At 34.2% G+C, this 21,902-nt stretch overlaps 1 protein-coding gene across 4 annotated transcripts in view; it reads right to left on the bottom strand.

Annotated features, from left to right (window-relative positions):
* The window catches only part of ATG10 (autophagy related 10), a 316,201-nt gene that overhangs the window by 278,867 nt on the left and 15,432 nt on the right, over window positions 1–21,902 (bottom strand). For all 4 annotated transcript variants that reach the window (XM_031967128.1, XM_031967131.1, XM_031967124.1 and 1 more), the window contains exon 2: window positions 16,541–16,648. In XM_031967128.1, coding sequence (XP_031822988.1) covers window positions 16,541–16,648 — 108 coding nt within the window. The remainder of the gene's footprint in view (window positions 1–16,540; window positions 16,649–21,902) is intronic.

Below are 21,902 nucleotides of genomic sequence, written 5' to 3'. Positions count from 1 at the left end.
GCGTTAGAACAAAACTCCTTGGAACAAAACTTTCAGGTTCCTAGAAGTATCGCTGAAAACAGTTGCACGAAATCCCTGAAATGTGGGACACCCTGGAAGCAGAGCCCTTTTTAAACAAACTGCTAGAAGTCAAGTAATAAGCTGGGAAAATGAGCAAACTACAGAAAAAGATTTTGATCATAGAAGGTACTGTGGTGACTATAGAAAATCAAAACACACAATAAGGAGATCACAAAATCATAGATCCTACTTCCAAAGTTTCCAAGAAAAATATGAATTGATCTTGGACCATGGAAGAGCTTGAAAAGGAGTAAAGGAGAAAAAGGAAAAATGGGAAGAAAAATGAGAATGATACCCAAAAAAATCATGATAAAAAGTCAACAATTTGGTAAAGGAGACACAAAAAATGCTGAAGAAAGGAATGAAGCTTCAACTTTAAAAAGAAATATTTTCAGAAGGGACAAGGTATGTTTTTCTTTGATGTTATTTTCTAATGCTATAATTTTTCCCAAATATAAGTACACATTCTTCATGACAAGGACTCACAATATTTTTGGATAGTTTTTTTCCTTTAATTCCTCTAAAATAATAATAATAATTCCTTCAGGTTTTTTTTTTTTTTTGCTTACTCATATTATTAGGTCAGAAAGTCACCTCATCTCTCTAGACTTCTGCTTCCTATCATCTGTAACATAGTTAATAATCCCAATTCAACCTAGCACGCTAAACTTCTGTGAGGAAATCATTCGTCCAAGCACTTTGTAAAATGGGAGATATTATATGAATATGTGAAATCTTTCTTAGAGAGTTCGTATGAGGGCAAGTCACTATCTTATTCTTTTTATTTTACATTTAAGGATCTACAGACTGTGGCACAGCTGGATAAAATAACTACTTTTATAGTTAAAAGTATTAGTAAATAAGTTCATCTTCAGTACACCTCCAGTAACAAATAGAACCATGGGGATAATATGGACCTCATCCAGATTCCACATGATTTTTATTTCTTCTTCCAAGTCTCTAAATTTTAAAGGCTTTTCAATAAACTGGGAAAATATTTTTACAGTCAAAGGTTCTGATAAAGGCCTCATTTCCAAAATATATAGAGAATTAACTCTAATTTATAAAATCAAGCCATTCTCCAATTGAAAAATGGTCAAAGGATATGAACAGACAATTCTCAGATGAAGAAATTGAAACTATTTCTAGTCATATGAAAAGATGCTCCAAGTCATTATTAATCAGAGAAATGCAAATTAAGACAACTCTAAGATACCACTACACACCTGTCAGATTGGCTAAGATGACAGAAAAAATAATGATGATTGTTGGAGGGGATGTGGGAAAACTGGGACATTGATGCATTGTTGGTGGAGTTGTGAACGAATCCAACCATTTTGGAGAGTAGTTTGGAACTATGCTCAAAAAGTTATCAAACTGTGCATACCCTTTGATCCAGCAGTGTTACTACTGGGATTATATCCCAAAGAGATTATAAGGAAGGGAAAGGGACCTGTATGTGCACGAATGTTTGTGGCAGCCCTTTTTGTAGTGGCTAAAAACTGGAAACTGAATGGATGTCCATCAGTTGGAGAATGGCTGAATAAATTGTGGTATATGAATATTATGGAATATTACTGTTCTGTAAGAAATGACCAACAGGATAATTTCAGAAAGGCCTGGAGAGACTTACACGAACTGATGCTGAGTGAAATGAGCAGGACCAGGAGATCATTATATACTTCAACAACAATACTATATGATGACCAGTTCTGATGGACCTGGCCATCCTTAGCAACGAGATCAACCAAATCATTTCTAATGGAGCAGTAATGAACTGAACTAGCTATACCCAGAAAAAGAACTCTGGGAGATGACTAAAAACCATTACATTGAATTCCCAATCCCTATATTTATGCACACCTGCATTTTTGATTTCCTTCACAAGCTAATTGTACAATATTTCAGAGCCTGATTCTTTTTGTACAGCAAAATAACGTTTTGGTCAGGTATACTTATTGTGTATCTAATTTATATTTTAATATATTTAACATCTACTGGTCATCCTGCCATCTAGGGAGGGGGTGGGGGGGTAAGAGGTAAAAAATTGGAACAAGAGGTTTGGCAATTGTTAATGCTGTAAAGTTACCCATGTATATATCCTATAAATAAAAGGCTATTAAATAAAATAAATAAATAAATAAATAAATAAATTTTAAAGGCTTTTTAAAAAAATGGTATAGAAATTGCATATTTGGAATGGCAAAAACTGTTTTCAAGTTTCTATGAATCAATGTCATATCCAAGCAAATATAGGTGACAGTTTGGTCTATGATAATATTCTTGTTACAATGTTTTGAGGCCCATATTTGTCATCTGGGTCTGTGTCATCCTACTAGAATCTCATGTGTGATTCTAATTCTCTCATCACATTTTGCAAGGTATTCAATAGATGTTAAGAATCAACAAATTTATTTCACAGCTTTTACAACTTACCAAATAATTACCAAATAGATTACCAGATGATCTACATTGACCACTAAAGCTAGATTCCTTTAGAAAAAATTATTCTGTAAATTTCTGGTAGAAATAATATGGTCTTGAATTGCTATAATAAACTTTTCTGTTTCTGTAACAAGTTTAGATGACTCCACTTGTCCAATGCTTCTTTGTTGACATATTGTTAGTTGAATTCATGTGGATGTCCCATTTGGAGAGCCATTTGATTTCACATCTGTACTCATTATTTATAGGTTTCCATCACTTTCAGTTATATTTTGTCATCCCTTACTGAAGGCTGATAAAGTGATATCTGGTTCTTCCAAGAGCACCTCTATAATTGTTAAGTTTTTTAAAACTGTTTATCATGTACTTTGAGTGTGTGTGTGTGTGTGTGTGTGTGTGTGTGTGTATACCTAACACACACACACACACACACACAAATCAAGTCTTTATCCCTTTTTTGGCAAAGAACTGTTAACCTTTCTAAAACTGCTTCAGGTTGATAGTTTTGTTTTATTAATATTGTACAAGTTTTTCTAAGAATACTTTCCATCATTTTATAATTCTAAAAGTATATATTATAAATGGTATTACATGGGTGTTAATGCCTTTAAATGCATTTTTTCCCATTAAGCTTTGATTTCAGGATACCAGTAAGTCTCTTAATTATTCAACCTCATTGACAGCTTTATATTGTGTCTTGCCTGAAGGAGACCAAAGTATCTTACTTACCAAAATAAATATCGCCTTTACCCATTGATTCAATTTGACCTCTGAATTTAAAGAGAAAGTATCTATATTTCCTTGGCATACATTAAGAATTTACAGTCTATCAAAGTCTAAATGACATTTTCATATCACTAGAGAAAGATTACATAAGTGAAGTAGAATTAAGCCTTTGAGCTTGAAGTCAGAAGTTAGATATACTGATAGTATAAATAGATAGTAAAAGATAAGTAAAAATATAGTATAAATAGATATATATATATATATATATATATATATATATATATCTTAAATGGTTGAAATTCCCTCTTTAATTGAAAGCTATACTTAGTTCAATTTAGGAGAGAAGATAATGGATTTAAGGCTAGTAAGAACCATAAGGCACTTCAGCTGTCTTCCTGAAAGATGCCACATTTTTATCAACTGCTGACATTATTGTGTTGGTGGAATGTTTCAAATAGAGAAGAGTTTTTCATGTAGACAGCAAACACTCTAGAATTCTCATTATTCTTAGGTCTATTTTGTACATTTATAGTACACAAGGAAGCCATTTGTGTGAAAATGAATCAAAGGTTTTACGATAATCAGTAAAAGAAGTGTAAATGCTGTAGAAATTTTGGGTAGCTTGTTCAGTGATTATTCAATCAACAAAAATTTACTCACCCAAAACAGACCAAGGCTTTGACTCCTCCCCAAGATCTCTGACTGACTTGAATAGTAATATAACCAAGGAAAGCCTCATTTAACTATGGTAATTCAGTATTCTAAATGAATCTCTCTCCTCTCCTGTGACTAAGAATATCTCATTTTATTAATCATTTGATGAACCATGAATGCTCTTTTCTTTCCGATCTTGAACATGAAGTATTAGAACAATCTCAGGCTGTCCTGGATCACTCTGCCCTATCTATTCATCTCAGACAATATTTTCCCTTAAGGTTTATAGATTTTTTTTAATTAAATATAAACTATTAATGCTAATTAAATATAAACTATTTAAAGAACATAAATATGTAACTGGTCTATTTGAGCAATTCCTTTTTTAGGAAAGATAGGATCAGGCTCACATGTAAGAGCAATTATTATATTACTAGTTTTTTCCCTATGTTTACAGGCAACTTATAATCAATCAATGAGCTTGAAGTGCCGACTATGTGCTAGGCACAGACGCAAAGCCTAGAATAACCCCTGCTCATAAGAAACCTAAATTATAATAGGAGGGAAAACAAATATACACAAGCATCTGTAGCATAAATATAAAGCAGATAAATTAAAATAAACATAGACTAGCTAAATACAAAGTAGTATAGGCAGGAAATGCAAGGATCAGGAAGAGCTTGATGCAGAAGATGGTATTTGAGAGTACCCCATGATAATGTAATTATTGTAATTTCCTATATATAATCCCTTGTGACCCCCCTCTACATGAAGCCCTATTTGATTCCCCTCTCTTTTTTTAATAATCATGTTAGACATATTTCTAGATTAATCATATTGTGAAAGAAGAATCAGAACAATAGGGAAAACCACAAGAAAGAAAAAACAAATTTTAAAAAGTGAAAATAATATGCTTCTATCTGTATTCGGATTCCATAGTCCTTTTGGATAGCATTTTCTATCATGAGTCTTGGAATTTTCTTTGATTACTGTACTGCTGAGAAGAGCTATCAAAGTTGATTATTCACTGTTACTGTATATGATGTGCTCCCTGGTTTCACTCAGCATCATTTCATGTAAGTCATTCCAGGTTTTTCTAAAATCAACCTGCTCTCATTTCTTTCTTTCTTTTTTCTTTTTGCTGAGGCAGTTGGGGTTAAGTGACTTGCCCAGAGTCACACAGCCAGGAAATTGTTAAGTGTCTAAGGCCAGATTTGAACTCGGGTCCTCCTGATTTCAGGGTTGGTACTCTATCCACTGCACCACCTAGCTGCCCCCTGATCATCATTTCTTAATAAAAAAATACTATTCCATTACATTCATATATCACAATTTGTTCAGTTATTCCCCAAAAAGTGGACATCCCCTCAATTTCCAATTCTTTGCTGTCACAAAAAGGCTGCTATAAACATTTTTATATGTGTGGCTCTTTTTCCATTTTTCTATAACAACTTTAGAATACAGACCTAGTATTCCTGGATCAAGTGATCCTCCTAATTCTGAATGAATTTCCTCCCTATCTTTCATTTCTACATATCTATATTGCCTTTCCATTAGAACACAGACTTCTTTCTTGTAAACAAGGACTTTTTTTTATTTTTGTCTTAGTATCCCCAGGGTCTGTCATAGAACTTGGCTTAATGAATTCTTATGGCTTAGCTGACAGAAAAAAAGGAAATTTGCTAAACAAATATACAATGGAAACCAAACAAAAAAGGGAAACTCCTCTATCCTTAAAAGAACAACCTCATCCAAGCATTTCTAGTGGCCCAGTTTGAATGCAATTGATAGACAAATTATAAACTATTTTCATCTGATTAATGACCATGTACCATGACCCAAATCCATCATACTACTTTCTAGCCATCTATATAATATACCATCCAGCACAGGATCCTTCCCTCCCTATTTCCTCACCTTCCAACTTTAGTTTTAAGAATAATAATCAAACAAATACTACCATAGGAAAAGACATGGCAATCAATTGCCCTAAGTTAGCATCATTGTGACTTTCCTGTTCAAAACATTCCTACTTAGGCATTACTCCCCTAGAGAGTTGCTTTTCTCCTCCCAACCCCCATAATATGAACTCCTGGAGAGCAAAAATTGTCAGTATCCCTTATACTTAGCACAATTTCTAGCACATCATGTTTAATAAATGCATTTTCATTCATTCTTATATATTATAAATGCAGGAAGTCTGGTAGAGTAAAAAGGAGCCCTGGCCTTGGTCTCATAAGATGTGGTTTCTGAGTAACTAGAAATAAGTCACTATATCTCTCTACGTTTCAGTTTCCTCAGCTGCAAAGCAAACAAGAGAGTTTTAGCTTACAAGGTCTATGAGGATCAAATGAGATAATGTTTGTGAAAACACCATGCCAAAAAAGTAAGATAATGAAGCTAGTTCTTTAATTATTCTGCATTTCATATTTTTCAATTATTTAAGTTGTTTTTGATTACTCTGCATTAGTAATACTTTATTGTATCTATAAAAATTGGATTGTACTAACAAAACACTATGCTAGTTGTAGGATTTTTCCAAAGAATAAAAAATATTTTTGTGAAAGAAGAATCAGCTACATGTATGGGTACTTGAAATTTGATGCTCAAAAATTTCTTCTAATTTGCTTTTTTTTTCCCCAAAATGCCTTTCTATAACCATTTTCTTGCATCAGATGGAAACAATTTTGACATTTCTCCTCCTCATGATTCCATATGGACAAAATGCCCTAAAGGTAAACACGTAGCAAAATTTTGATCCTACACTGAAACAGACTAGGACGCAATCTCCCATTTCTGAAAATTTCTGCTTGTTTTGTGGAAAATGAGGTTTCTAATAGCAACAAGTTTTTCCAAAGAAAGCTACCTGGTAAGTCTGATTCCAACTATACCCTAAAGCTATGAAATTCTCAAAGAGACTCTCAAACTTTCAAAGCAACTCATATGTAAAAAATTGCCAAGAATTTTGTAGGTATTACTGTCAATATTAAAAGGTAGAGTTAGGATCTGGGATTAGGAAGAAAGTTCCACTAGATCCCAATCCCTGTAACTCAATGAGATCTACCTTGTCGAATTTCAAGGGAATTAATGAAAAAAAATCAAATGAAGGTGGCTTAGCTGTACCAGATCTAAAATTATATTATAGAGCAGCAGTTACCAAAACCATTTGGTATTGGCTAAGGAATAGATTAGTTGATCAGTGGAATAGGTTAGGTTCAAGGGACAAAACAGTCAACAACTATAGCAACCTAGTCTTTGACAAACCCAAAGACCCCAGCTTTTGGAATAAGAACTTACTGTTTGACAAAAATTTCTGGGAAAATTGGAAACTAATATGGCAGAAACTAGGCATTGATCCACACTTAAACACCGTCCAACAAGATAAGGTCAAAATGGGTTCATGACCTAGGCATAAAGAATGAAATTATTAATAAATTAGAGGAACCCAGGATAGTTTACCTCTCAGACCTGTGGAAGGGGAAGGAATTTATGACCAAAGAAGAACTAGAGATTATTACTGATCACAAAATAAAAAATTTCAACTATACCAAACTGAAAAGTTTTTGTACAAACAAAACCAATGCAGACAAGATTAGAAGGGAATCAATAAAGTGGGAAAATATTTTTACAGTCAAAGGTTCTGATAAAGGCCTCATTTCCAAAATATATAGAGAATTAACTCTAATTTATAAAAAATCAAGCCATTCTCCAATTGAAAAATGGTCAAAGGATATGAACAGACAATTCTCAGATGAAGAAATTGAAACTATTTCTAGTCATATGAAAAGATGCTCCAAATCATTATTTAGAGAAATGCAAATTAAGAAAACTCTAAGATACCACTACACACTTGTCAGATTGGCTAAGATGACAGGAAAAAATAATGATGATTGTTGGAGGGGATGCGGGAAAACTGGGACATTGATGCATTGTTGGTGGAGTTGTGAACAGATCCAACCATTCTGGAGAGTAGTTTGGAACTATGCTCAAAAAGTTATCAAACTGTGCATACCCTTTGATCCAGCAGTGTTACTACTGGGCTTATATCCCAAAGAGATCATAAAGAAGGGAAAGGGATCTGTATGTGCATGAATGTTTGTGGCAGCCCTCTTTGTAGTGGCCAGAAACTGGAAATTGAGTGGATACCCATCAGTTGGAGAATGGCTGAATAAATTATGGTATATGAATATTATGGAATATTATTGTTCTGTAAGAAATGACCAAAAGGATAATTTCAGAAAGGCCTGGAGAGACTTACACGAACTGATGCTGAGTGAAATGAGCAGGACCAGGAGATCATTATATACTTCAACAACAATACTAGATGATGACCAGTCCTGATGGATCAGGCCATCCTCAGCAACGAGATCAACCAAATCATTTCTAATGGAGCAGTAATGAACTGAACTAGCTATACCCAGAAAAAGAACTCTGGGAGATGACTAAAAACCACTACATTGAATTCCCAGTCCCTATATTTATGCACACCTGCATCTTTGATTTCCTTCACAAGCTAATTGTACAATATTTCAGAGTCTGATTCTTTTTGTACAGCAAAATAATGTTGTGGTCATGTATACTTATTGTGTATCTAAGTTATATTTTAATATATTTAACATCTACTGGTCATCCTGCCATTTAGGGGGGGGGTGGGGTAAGAGGTGAAAATTGGAACAAGAGGTTTGGCAATTGTTAATGCTGTAAAGTTACCCATGTATATATATCCTGTAAATTAAAGGCTATTAAATAAAAAAAAAAAAAAAAAAAAAAGAGACTTACACAAACTGATGCTGAGTGAGATGAGCAGGACCAGGAGATCATTATATACTTCAACAACAATACTATATGATGACCAGTTCTGATGGCCCTGGCCATCCTCAGCAATGAGATCAACCAAATCATTTCCAATGGAGCAGTAATGAACTGAACCAGCTACACCCAGAGAAAGAACTCTGGGAGATGACTAAAAACCATTACATTGAATTCCCAATCCCCATATTTATGCCCACCTGCATTTTTTATTTCCTTCACAAGCTAATTGTACAATATTTCAGAGTCTGATTCTTTTTGTAGAGCAAAATAACGTTTTGGTCATGTATACTTATTGTGTATCTAATTTATATTTTAATGTATTTAACATCTACTGGTCATCCTGCCATCTGGGGGAGGGGGTGGGGGGTAAGAGGTGAAAAATTGGAACAAGAGGTTTGGCAATTGTTAATGCTGTAAAGTTACCCATGCATATAACCTGTAAATAAAAGGCTATTAAATTTAAAAAGAGAGAGAGAGAGAGAGAGAGAGAGAGAGAGAGAGAGAGAGATCTACCTTGTCAGTAGATTTTAGTCAAATGATGACCTAGGATTCAATTAAATTCATTAAGAATTTTTCACTGAGGCCACTACTTGGGAAAGCTTTCCTACATTCTGTTCTAATCTGTTTTCCCCCTTGATTTTTTTTTCCTAAAGCGCTAATTTTTTTTTTTAATTGCATTCTTCATTTCTTCCAGCCACTCTTGTAGTGTCGTCCCTTTGGTCAAGCCCTTTATTTTTCTCTGCAATTTTGCTTGTACTTTTTGGGAAGTGACTCTCTTCCTCAAAGTTTAACTCTTTATTTCTTCTCTTGAAAACCACCTATTATCAGGGCAGCTAATTGGTATAGTGGATAGAACACCAGCCCTTAAGTCAGGAAGACCTGAGTTCAAATCTGGCCTCAGACATTTAACACGTCCTGGCTGTGTGACCCTGGGCAAGTCACTTAACCCCAATTACCTCAGCAAAAGAAAAGAAAAAGAAAGAAAAGAAAAGAAAATTACTTATGATCTATTAAGGAATGGCCCTTGTCCCTAAAAATTTTAAATACCTTTTTATAAACCTTTAACAAGATGTTTTTATCATAGAAATGTTCCACAAAGATTTTTCCTCATTTTTTTGCCTTGTAATTCTAAATGCATTGGTATTGTATAAGCAAGTTTTTCCATTTTATCTTATGTTATCCCTTGTACAAACTCTTTCCCTAATGATAATTGTGAAAGGTATTTTCTTTCTTACTCCTTTAATGTTAGTGACATGGCCTTTTATATTCCAACTATGTATCTACTGTTAACTTATTATCTTTTTATATGATATAAGAAGCTAGTCTGCACCTATCTTTAAGACTACTTTCCAGTTTCCCACAATTTTTGTGAAATGATGAGTCCTGATTGAAAGAATTGGAATCTTTGAGTTTGTCAAACATTATGCCATTATGTTCATTACATGTGTATATGGTATATCTAATCTGTTCTATTAGTCAACTTCTCAATTTTTTAACTCATACCAAATGTTTTTGAGAATTATTGTTTCATAGCACAGATACCTCTCCTTTTCAAAACCAAAATCTTTTGTTTACTTCTCAGTCCCTTACATTCCGACTTCCCATCTTATTAGTCAACTGAAACAATTCTTTCCATCTACCAATGATCTCTCATTTGATAAAGCCAAGAGCCTTTTCTCCAACCAAATCCTTTTTTTTTAAAGCTTTTTATTCTCAAAACATATGCATGGATAATTTTTCAACATTGACCCCTGCAAAACCTTGTGTTCCAATTTTTCCCCCCTTTCTCCTATTCCCTCTCCAGATGGCAAATAATCCAATATATGGTAAACGTGGTAAAAGTTATGTTAAATCCAATATATGCATGTGTCTATATAATTATATAAATCAGATCAAAAAGGAAAAAAATGAGAAAGAAAATAAAATGCAAGCCAACAAAACAAAAAGAGTAAGAATGCTGTTGTGTTCCACACTCAGTTCTCACAGTCTTTTCTCGGGGTGTAGATGGCTCTCTTTATCACTGAACAATTAGAAACGGTTTGAATCTTCTCATTGTTGAAGAGAGCTATGTCCATCAGGATTGATCCATCATATATTCTTGTTGTTGTCATGTACAATGATCTCTGGTTCTGCTCATTTCAATTAGCATCAGTTCATGTAAGTCTCTCCAGGCCTCTCTGAAATCATCCTGTTGGTCGTTTCTTATAGAACAAAAATATTCCATAACATTCATATACCATAACTTACTCAGCCATTCTCCAATTGATGGACATCCACTCAGTTTCCAGTTTCTTACCACCACAGACAGGGCTGCCACAAACATTTTTGCACATGTGGGTCCCTTTCCCTTCTTTAAGATCTCTTTGGGATACAAGCACAATAGAAACACTGATGGGTCAAAGGGTATGCACAGTTTGATAACCCTTTGAGCATAGTTCCACATTGCTCTTCAAAATGTCTGAATCAATTCACAACTCCACCATCTCAATCGTTCTTGATCTTTCTGCAGCATTTTATACTCTTCATCATAGCCTCTCCTCTTCAGGATACTCTTCTCTAGATTTTTGTGAAAATACTCTCTCCTAGTTTTTTCCTATATGTGTGTAGATCCTTCTTTAGGTGCTTTGAGAGATCACCATTCATACCTTGCCCCCTATGCATAGGTGTATGTATCATAGGGCTCTGTCTTGAGTTATCTTCTCTTCCTATATTCTGGGTGATCTCAGCAGTTCCCATAGTTTCAATTTTATCATTTTTATGCAAATGCTCCTCAAATCTACATAACTTATCCTCATTTTTTTCCTGAGCTCCAATCTATGTACTAGACATCCTCAATGCATTTCTCATACACATCTCAAACCTAACATGTTCAAAACAGTATTATATCTTCCCCAAAATCTAATCTGCTTCCTAACTTCTCCACTGCTATTGAGTCCACCAACATCAATCAAATCACTAAAGTACACATCCTTAATTTTTCATTTTTGCTCACTCCACATATCCAACCAATTTCCACCTCATATCGTTTTTACATCTAAAACATCTTCTACTTCTATTTGTGGCCACGGTGCTAGTTCAGGTCACCATAACCTCTATCCTGAATCATTACGATAGCTGCTAATTGATTTTCCTGCCTCAAATCTTTTATAACTCTACAATCCATCTCTCATATATCTACCAAAGTAATATTTCTAAAGCATAAACCTGACTATCTTCAAATATGGCCTGAATTTCTGTCCGCCTAAATTTTATTCACCTACTTCTCAGGGTTGTAGTAAGGATCCAATGAGATATTTCTAATGTGCTCATAGTGCCTGGAATATGGCAGATGCTTAATAAATTCTTGTTTCCTTTCTTCCTTCCTTCTGATCATGCTCCAAGAGCTATATTATTCATCCTGAATCAAATACAAAATTCCTATTGTCATTCAAAACTTTTCACAACCTGATTCCAATCTACTTTTCTAGGCTTATTAAATATTATTTTCCCTCATATATACTTCATTATAGCTACACTATTCTCTGCTGTTTCTCAGTTAAGACATCACATCCTCCTTGCTTTTGCACAGGCTATTGTCTATTTGGCATGCACTCCCAATTTGGAAAAGTTGTGGTCTTCTTCAGAGCTCAGTTCAAACATCACCCCCTGGATGAGGCCTTTCCTGATCTTCCCAAGTGCTTGTACTTATATCCTCCCAAATTACTTTGTAGGTCATGTTCTCATATGTATTTTGTATTTACTCTTCTCTGTGTTCATGTTGCTTCCCCAGATAGACTGATGATATAATCTTTGAGAGCAGGAATTGTACTATCTTGCTATATATTGCTAGAGCTCAGCATAATGCCTGGGACTTCATAAATTCTCATTGATTAATGGGATGCACCTAGTAGCAGTGAAGAGAAAATCCACATTGATGAGTTCTTAGATTCAATGATATATTAAAGTAAATACACACATATACAGTATAAATATACAGATTAATTCATATGTTTTATAGTAGTTAAGAGAACACATATATACGTATGTGTTTCTGTGTGTGTGTGTATGTGTGTGTGTGTGTATGTGTGTGTGTGTGTGTATATATACATATACGTATATATACACACACTGAACAACCTTGAAAATATTTCCAAGTAGACATTCAGTAGGAATTCTAAGCAGGCATAATAATAATAAAAAATGTAAATATACCAGAAAACTTAATAAATTAAAATTTTGTGACATTAGCTGAAACATACCTTTTTTCATGATCTTGATTATTAAGTAAAAGTATAAACAAACTTTTAAGGACTTTCAGAATCATTCAATCCCTTTGCAATCAAACAATTCATTTAAGATAAGCTACATAAGGATTTTATTAAATAAGCCATTAACCTAATGCAAAGAGTCATATGACATTGAAAATATAAAACTGAAGAGGGGGAGCCAAGATGGTGGAACAAAGACAAGGACTCACTCAGCTCTCCCCCAAACTGCTCCAAATTCTGCTAAATAATAATTCTAAACAAATAATAAAGTAAACAAAACGCAAAAAGATGGAGTGGAACAATTTTCCAGCTGAAAACAACTTAGAAGGTCACTACAAAAAGTCTGTGGGATTATAACAGGAGTCCAGTGCACAGCCAGGCCACGGGCAAAGCAGGAACTAGCTTTGAGGCCTCTGAATAAACCAAAGTACTAACAGTTTCTAGAACTCTCAACCCAAAGACACCAAAGACACCTTGGAAGGTCAACAGGAAAAGTGTGTGAGTGGAGTGAGAAGGCCTTGGGGAAACCAGCACATCAGGAATAGGCTTGGGCAGCAGTGACAGCAGTTTCAAGAGGCCTCAGCTCACAGAAAGCCTCTCCACTAACACCAAGGAAGGATCTGTGGCTAGAATTCACTAGAATTCACAGCTATAGTAAATCAGGGATGTTCCTCACAGCTCCAGGGCAGAAAAGAGTGTTTGGTCAGATCCACAGAAGGATCTCTGAAAACAGCTGCACCAAATACCTGAAACTTAGGACAGTGCACCCTCCACTCTGGAAATGGAGCCCTACTTTCACAAAGACTTAAAAACCAAGAAATAAGACTGGGAAAATGAACAAACAACTGAAAAAGATTCTGACCACAGAAAGTTACTATGGGGACAAGGAGGATGCAAAACACACACTCAGAAGGTGATAAAAAATCAATGCTCTTACATCCATAGCCTCCAAGAAAAATAAGAATTGGGCTCAGGTCATGGAAGAGCTCAAAAAGGGACTTTGAAAATCAAGTAAGAGAGACAGGAAAAGTAAAAATGAGAACTGAGAATGATGCAAAAGGAAATACAAAAAGCTAATGATGAGAAGAACGCTTTAAAAATCATAATTGAACAAATGGGAAAGAAGGTACAAAAGCTCACTGAGGAAATCATTCCTTAAAAATTAAAATTGAGCAAATAGAAGCTAATGACTACATGAGAAATCAAGAAATAATAAAACAAAACCAAAAGAATGAAAAAACAGAAAATATGAAATGTCTCACTGGAAAAATGACTGACCTAGAAAATAGATTCAGGAGAAATAATTTAAGAAATATTTGATTAATTTGATAATGAAAAACATTATTAAAAAAGAGTCACCTTTTAAGAAATTATCAAGGAAAACTATCTAGAGGGTAAAGTAGAAATTGAAAGAATCCACTGATCATCTCCTGAGAGAGATCCCAAGATGAAAATGTTATAGCCAAATTCCCGAACTGCCAGGTCAAGTTGAAAATATTGCAAGCATCCAGAAAGAAACAATTCAAGTATAGTAAAGCCACAGTTTAGGATAATGCAATATTTAGGAGCTTCTACATTAAAGGACTGGAGGGCTTGGAATATGATATTCTAGAGAACAATAGATCTAAAATTACAACCAAGAATCACTTACCCAGCAAATGAAAAAATCCTTCAGAGGAAAAGGTGAACATTAAATGAAATAGTAGACTTTGAAGCATTTGTAATGAAAAAACCAGAGCTTAATAGAAAATCTGATTTTCAAATACAAGACTCAGGAGAAGCTTAAGGAGGTAATCAGGAAAGAAATATATGGGACTTAAGGTTTATCTGTTAACATTCCTACTTGGGAGCATGATACTTGTAACTCATTAAAACTTTCCCATTATGCTGTAAAGTTACCCATGCATATATCCTGTAAATAAAAGGCTATTAAATTTAAAAAAAAAAACTTTCCCATTATTATGGCAGTTAGAAAAAGTATTTTTAGACAGAGGGAACAGGTATGAGTTGAATATGAAGGAATAATATCTAAAAAACAAAATTAAGGGATCAGAGAGGAATGTACTAGGACAATAGGAAAAGGAGAGGTAGATTGGCATAAATTATCTGCCATGAAAGAGGCCCAAAAAACCCTTTTAAAGTGGAAGAAAAGAAGGGAAGTGGAGGGAAAATATAGAAACTCAATGAGTATAGAAATCTATCTTATCCTGCAGGAAAGCAGGAGGGTACATAAATATGAAAAGAGGGGAGGGTGATAGAAGAAAGAGCATGGAGGTGGGGTGACAAAACACTTTTGAGGAGGGTCAGGGTGAAAGAAGAGAGAAAATAGAATAAACAGGGTAAAAATCCAATTAGCAATAGTAATTGGGAAAAAAATTTTGAAGTAAGTTTCTCTAATGAAGGTCTCATTTCCTACTTGTATAGGGAACTGAGTCAAATTTATTAAAGAGAGAGAGAGAGAGAGATCGCGCTATTCCCCAATTGATAAATGATCAAAAGTTATGAACTACAGCCAGGGATCTTTTAAATCATGTATATCCTTTGACCTAACAATACCACTAGAAAGCATGAATCCCAAAAGAGATCTTTAAAAAAGGAAAAGACCCTATATGCAAAAAATAATTGTGTCAGCTCTCTTCTTAGGGCAAAGAATTGGAAAGTGAAGGGATATCTATCAATGGGAGAACAGCTGAATAAATTCTGGTACGTAATTATGATGGAATACTATTGTTTTATGGGAAATGATGAACAGGATGCTCTCAGAAAAACCATCAAAGTCCTCCATAAACTAAGCAAAATGAAACGAACTGTGTACAAAGTAATAGCAATATTGTGGAATGATCAGCTGTGGATGACTTTGCTGCTATTTTCAGCAATACAATGATCCACTACTACTCTGAAGAACTTTTGATGAAAAATGCTATCCATACAAATGAAAAAACTGTGTCTGAATACAGATTAAAGTATACTCTTTGTCTACTTTGTTGTTGTTGTTGTTTTTCTTGAGGATTTTTTGCAGGAGGGAGAAGTAAGGGGGACATATGTTTTCTTTGACTACATGATTTTTTTTTCCTTTTTGCTGAGGCAATTGGGATTAAGTGACTTGTCCAGGGTCACACAGCTAGGAAGTGTTAAGTGTCTGAGACCACATTTGAACTCAGGTCCTCCTGACTTCAGGGCTGGTATTCTATCCACTGCACCACCTAGCTGCCCTACCTCACTGCCCCCTCACAACATGATTTTTATGGAAATGTTTTGCATAACTTCACATGTGCCTTCTTAAAGAGAGTGAAGGTAGAAAGAAAGGAAGAGAATCTGGAATTCAAAGTTTCAAAAATAAATGTAAAAAAATGATTTTACAGATATCTGGGGAAAATAAAAATATCAATTAAAAAAAAGAAAATAAAACTTGCATTTTACAAATATGACATTCTAATTTTATCTACAATATCTATAATCTATAAATATCTAATATCTACAATTATAACAAATTCTAATTTTTAACTAATTCAAATCAGCTTTCCTTTTACTACATTTAATTAATGTTTACTGAAATAATACAGCACAATATCTTCATAAAATAACAAAATTCCTACCTTTGAATTTTTCCATTCCCATCCATCACCTATTTCCTCTGAATGTTTAATAAATTTTTCACAATATTGCTTGAATGTTTTTTCTTCTAGGAACTCATTTTCTGCCATCTGTAGGGGAAAAAACCCTCAGAGTTAACATTAAAAACAGAAGGAACACTATAACAATGTTAATTGTTATGCCAAAATTTTTTTACAAGTTTAAAAAAGTAGTTTCACTTTTGTTTTTTAAAAAATATTAAGGTAAAAAACAGAAAACTAGATTAAGATTCATCATTTTTTAACTAGGTCACATAAAAGTAATATGAAGCACACCACTTTATGTTACAATGATACAGTATATGTGGCAGCTGAGCTTGAGACGGGCTGCAGATATAAAAACAGCACCGCAGGATTCCAACAAGAGTTTGTCTATTTTCACTCGTGGACAGATAACTATTTGCGATCTTCATAGCACTTCCTATCTTGTCTTCTACCTAAATTCTATTTCCCCTCTCCTTTTCTCCATTCTAGAAGTTGCCAGGAAGACGGATTAATGGCAATTGTATAGAAGATTTTAAGTGAATGAGGAAAAGAAGAATAAAGCCATTTCTGCTAAGCACATAATAAGTGAATATTGAATTTTTCTACATTTTAATGACAAAAGGCATAATGACCACTTACATTTCTAAGTAGCCTTTAAACTTAAAAAATTGACTCTAAAGAACCTTATAAGGCACATAATATAAATATTTGCAGTTAAGGAAACTGAGGATTAGAGGGTTAAAGTGATTTGCCCAAGATCACACAGTTTCAGAGCCAAGTTTTGAATCTAGGTTTTTTCTTAAAAGAATTCAGTGATCTCTCTATTGTACCTCATCACTCAATGCCTCTGGAGATTTTGCAATGTGGATGGAGTAGTTTGCATGGGGGGAAGAAGACAGGGAAGTAGGGGAACATGGAATAGGAAGGAGGAAAGAAGAGAGAAAAAGAAAACAGAAGACCCAAAATACATAGTTAGCCTTTAGATTACATAGCCTTCTCAACTTTATGAAATCTTTAAATTTGAAGTTCTTATTAAAAAGAGAATACCCTTATTTAAAATTTAAATGAACCAAAAACAACCTGCAGTTAGCTATAGTATGAAATATATAGCAATTTATTACATAGAAATATCAATTTGTAGAACTGGAACGAATTAGTCCAAAACTCATTTTATAGAAGAGAAAACTGAGGCATAGAGGTGGTAGGTGAAGAAAGAGCATACTATGGTAAATGCATACAATTCTGAGAAAATAAAGGAACAAAATGGTTTAGATAAATGAGAGATCTGAATTATCAGGAAATGGATTTTTTTTAAACATTAAATCCAATTAAACAGAATACAACTAACTGAAACTTTAACTAGAACTTTTTTGACCCTACATTAATTAGAAAGAGGGGAATAAAACAAGAAACTGGCCACATGGATACATTTTTTTAAACTCAATCACTTAGAGTATTTATTCTTCAGTCACTGATGCCAAAATTATTAAAACAAAAAGTTGGAAAAAACCTAAAAAGTCATCTAGTCCCACAATGAGCAGCATGAATTCTCTTTATAATATACTTGACAAGTGATTTGATTATCTAGTCCAAGGGTCCTTAAACTGGGGTCTTTGAACTATATTTCAGGGCATCCATGAACAGTGAAGAAACAAAAATGAAGTTAGTCAACTTGTCATTAAGTTTTCCTAGTTCATAGTGCTCACCACTTCCTTTAAGTATTCAAAAACCAAATTCTGGCAGCAGTACACAAACCAAAAACCAAACAAAATAACAGAAAAAGGGGCATTTTTGTTCAGTAGGCAAAAGAGTAACGAAAGGAAATAAGGGGGTTTGGAAGACTTAAGAAGGACACTCAGAGGTTGAGACTGTTGCTGATAGTGGCTATTCTTTGCATCTAGCCTAAAATAGTGCTAGAGAGGCCAAAACAATGGGAGCCCAGGGCAGTTCATCAAAGTATCTGTAATTCATTCACATCAGAGGAACTATAAATAAGTGAAGGTCTGAAATTAGAAAGTGAAGAAACCATTAGGTAACCTATGGGATTATACAATCAACAATTATATGTGAATTCAGAAGAATTCGGCCTCCCTCCTATAAAAGATAAATCGACTAGCTAAATGTCTCTGATTAGGCCATTCAAAGACTAGGCCCAAACTGAACTGCAAATCTGGTACCTGTCTTAGATAGTGCCCTACATTTCCAATGACAAATCTGAGAACCCAAATATAAAACTACCAAGGAGTTACATTCTACTCCAACAAAATTACTGCCAAAGAGCCTGTCTAATTAAGGGGAGAGAGGCTTATCACCAGAAAACTGGTCCCATATGTATTAGAGATAATAAATTATATATGCATAAATTATACATACATATATGCAAATATAGTTATTAGCAATGCATATATGTTTGTGTACATATAAGTCACAGCAAGTAGTGAACTGTCTAAAAGTGTAGAGGGGTTGCAATTGGCAGCAATGAAGAATTGATGAAATTAAAGATCTTTTGAAGTATTAAAGAAGCCCTCAAGGGCATCATTAATTAAGCCAAACCTGTTTTACTTTACTGCTTCTTCAACTTCCCCTCCCCCATGCAATTTGCCAAATCTACCATTACAATATATTTCTACTTAAGCAAACTTAAGTCAGACCCTTATTGGCTCTAATTTGGACTGTTGGAATAGCTTTCCAACTGGTCTCACTGATTTCTATCTCTCTATCCCCATATATCACCTTTACACTACTATCAAAAATGATTTGTTTACTACACATATCACTTTCCCCATTAAAAAACTCCACTGCTTCACTTACCTACAGAATAAAATACCAACTCTTGTACCTGAATTTCAAAGGCCCCCAAGAGCTGGTTCCAACGTCCCTTTCCAGACTAGTTTCATATTACCCCTCCTCATTCAGTTTAGATTACCCCTCCCTTCGTTTAAGCCAAACTAGATTAGCCTTCCCAGATCTTTCCTCTTTTGTTACTAACAGTTCATTAGCAATCATTGAGCCTAGAACACACCTTTCCCTTCTTTCAAGGCCTAGTTCAAAACATCAGCTACACCATTAGCCTTCTTCCCCGATTCCAACTCCACAATTAAAAGGTCAAACATATTATTTAGAGCTGTAAAATACCAGAAAGATCATATCCTCTATGTCTCCCTTTTACAGATGAGGAAAGAAAATGAGTTAAATGACTTGCCCAAATTGATCACACAATAATAAGAAGTATATCTGAAAGAAATCTGAACCCAGGTCTTCTCATACTCCAAATCCAGTGTTTGTTACACTTTGAACATTTTGGTTAAACTTCACCTTGTGAGAAGATGCTTTGTATTGATCAGGTGTAATTTATAGGGAAGTTTTAGCCTTAATTTAAGGCCATCTAGCCTTGGGAGTGCTGTAGTTCCACAAACAATGCTGGCTGTCAGATAACAATTTGCTAGTAATAACAAAAGTTTCTGAGACAATAATAAGGGGCAAACCAGACCACTCCTCAACTCCACCTCTAAGTCATAAAATTAGCATATCGGTGACAATAAGCATCTAATTTCTGTATCTTTTCCCTATAAATTTATCTCCTTGCTCCTGGTTCTTTGCTAAAAATCTTTTGGAATTTAGACCACTTTAGTTGGCATTAACAATTATAATAAACTTTGCCCCCTGACTTGGAAATGGATTCAAGCCTGCAAATTCTTATGAGACATCTCCTGACACAGGTCTACAATCCCAATCTTTTGGGATCTCCTTTGAATCTCAACAATGTCATGCTTCTGTGTACATGTGGCACCCCAATCAGGTCATAAACTCTGAGACAAGCACAGTGATTTAAGGCACAGCAGGTATATACTAAACTTTAAACTAAAAATAAAATTTAATAAATGTGTTTCGAATTGAATTCATTATCATTAGTACTATGCCATGTAATCTTTTTTAAGAAAAACTCATGTTCAGAATAATGAGATCCTAACTCATCAAGTACAGATTAAATTGTGTTCAGCATACTCTTGTTATTAAGGCAGAGAAGTATACAAATATGTTTAGGGAAAAAAAATGTTAATGGTTCAAACAAATCTCTAGTTAATGTTAAATCAGTCAGAATATTCCATTCCCCAAATATTTCAATTAGCTGAGATTTTACCATACTAGTCAAAATAAGTGTTAAAAATTACAAATCCATTCAATAGTAATATATTACCCAGTTAACATAATAGTAGTACCAGAAAGATGACCAAATATATAAAACAAAGTGAATAAATTTAGTTCCATATTTTCCAACAATTTAAAATCTTGGTTTCACTGAAAGATAGGATATGACGTCCAACAATTCAAATCCTATAAAACTTGACTATAAAATCAAGAATTTCATTAAAAAGGATCTACGCATCTCCATTTAGGTCATACAGATGTGTCCTATAATTTGATTGTTTCTTGCTTATATGTATTTTAGCTCATTAAAAATGAAAAGCAACATGATTACATATACCTTTTGACAGTTTTAGTACCCTGGTCTTCTCAAGGTTTCATAGTTTTAGACATACAAATTGGAATATGGGGACTTTCATTCATAAGATGGCATGGCATTTTGCAAAGAGGCCTAGACCAAGAATCAGGACATTTATTCACATTGGAATCTCTGCTCTCAATCTTTTTGACTGTGGACAAGTCACTTAAGCTCTCTGTGGTACAGCTTCCTCATGTATAAAATGGGAAAGATAATATGTGCACACATGAACTCAGTGTCTTGTCAACGGCTATCCCCCATGCCAAAAACACCCTCCCACTTTATTTCTACCTTTTGGAAATTCTGGTATTCTTCCCGTCTCAGATGAAGTATCAATTTCTATGTCAAATCTTTCCTGATCTTCCCCAACTACTGGTAAAAAGTAAACACTCCCTAGACAATCTTATATTCCTTTTATATATATATATATATATATATATATATATATATATATATATATATATATATATATATTATGTACATAGTTATGTATGTATGCTACTTCCTCATTAAATTTTAATCACCAAGGAGTCACCATATCACTTTTTGTCACAGTATCCATAGCAATTAGCATAGGCCTGCTACATAAGAACTTAATACACATTCACTGATCTATTAGATTGATATACAGAGTGTATCAAAAGTATTAGTGCAAATTTAAATTTTAGCAGCTTGAGACCAGATCTGTTCTGTAAACAGACCACCACTAGTGAGAGATTCATCTGGATTAGACCATGACCCAGGGGTACTATAATTTTTCACCCACTGACTACGCAGGCAAGAGGCTAAGGGGGTCTTTTCTCTTCCATGTATGCAGTGAGGGATTTCTCCCCATAG

This window comes from Sarcophilus harrisii, chromosome 1 (genome assembly GCF_902635505.1).
Source record: "Sarcophilus harrisii chromosome 1, mSarHar1.11, whole genome shotgun sequence".
In the NCBI taxonomy this organism is placed as follows: domain Eukaryota; kingdom Metazoa; phylum Chordata; class Mammalia; order Dasyuromorphia; family Dasyuridae; genus Sarcophilus; species Sarcophilus harrisii.
This window is presented reverse-complemented; position numbering and strand designations above follow the sequence as displayed.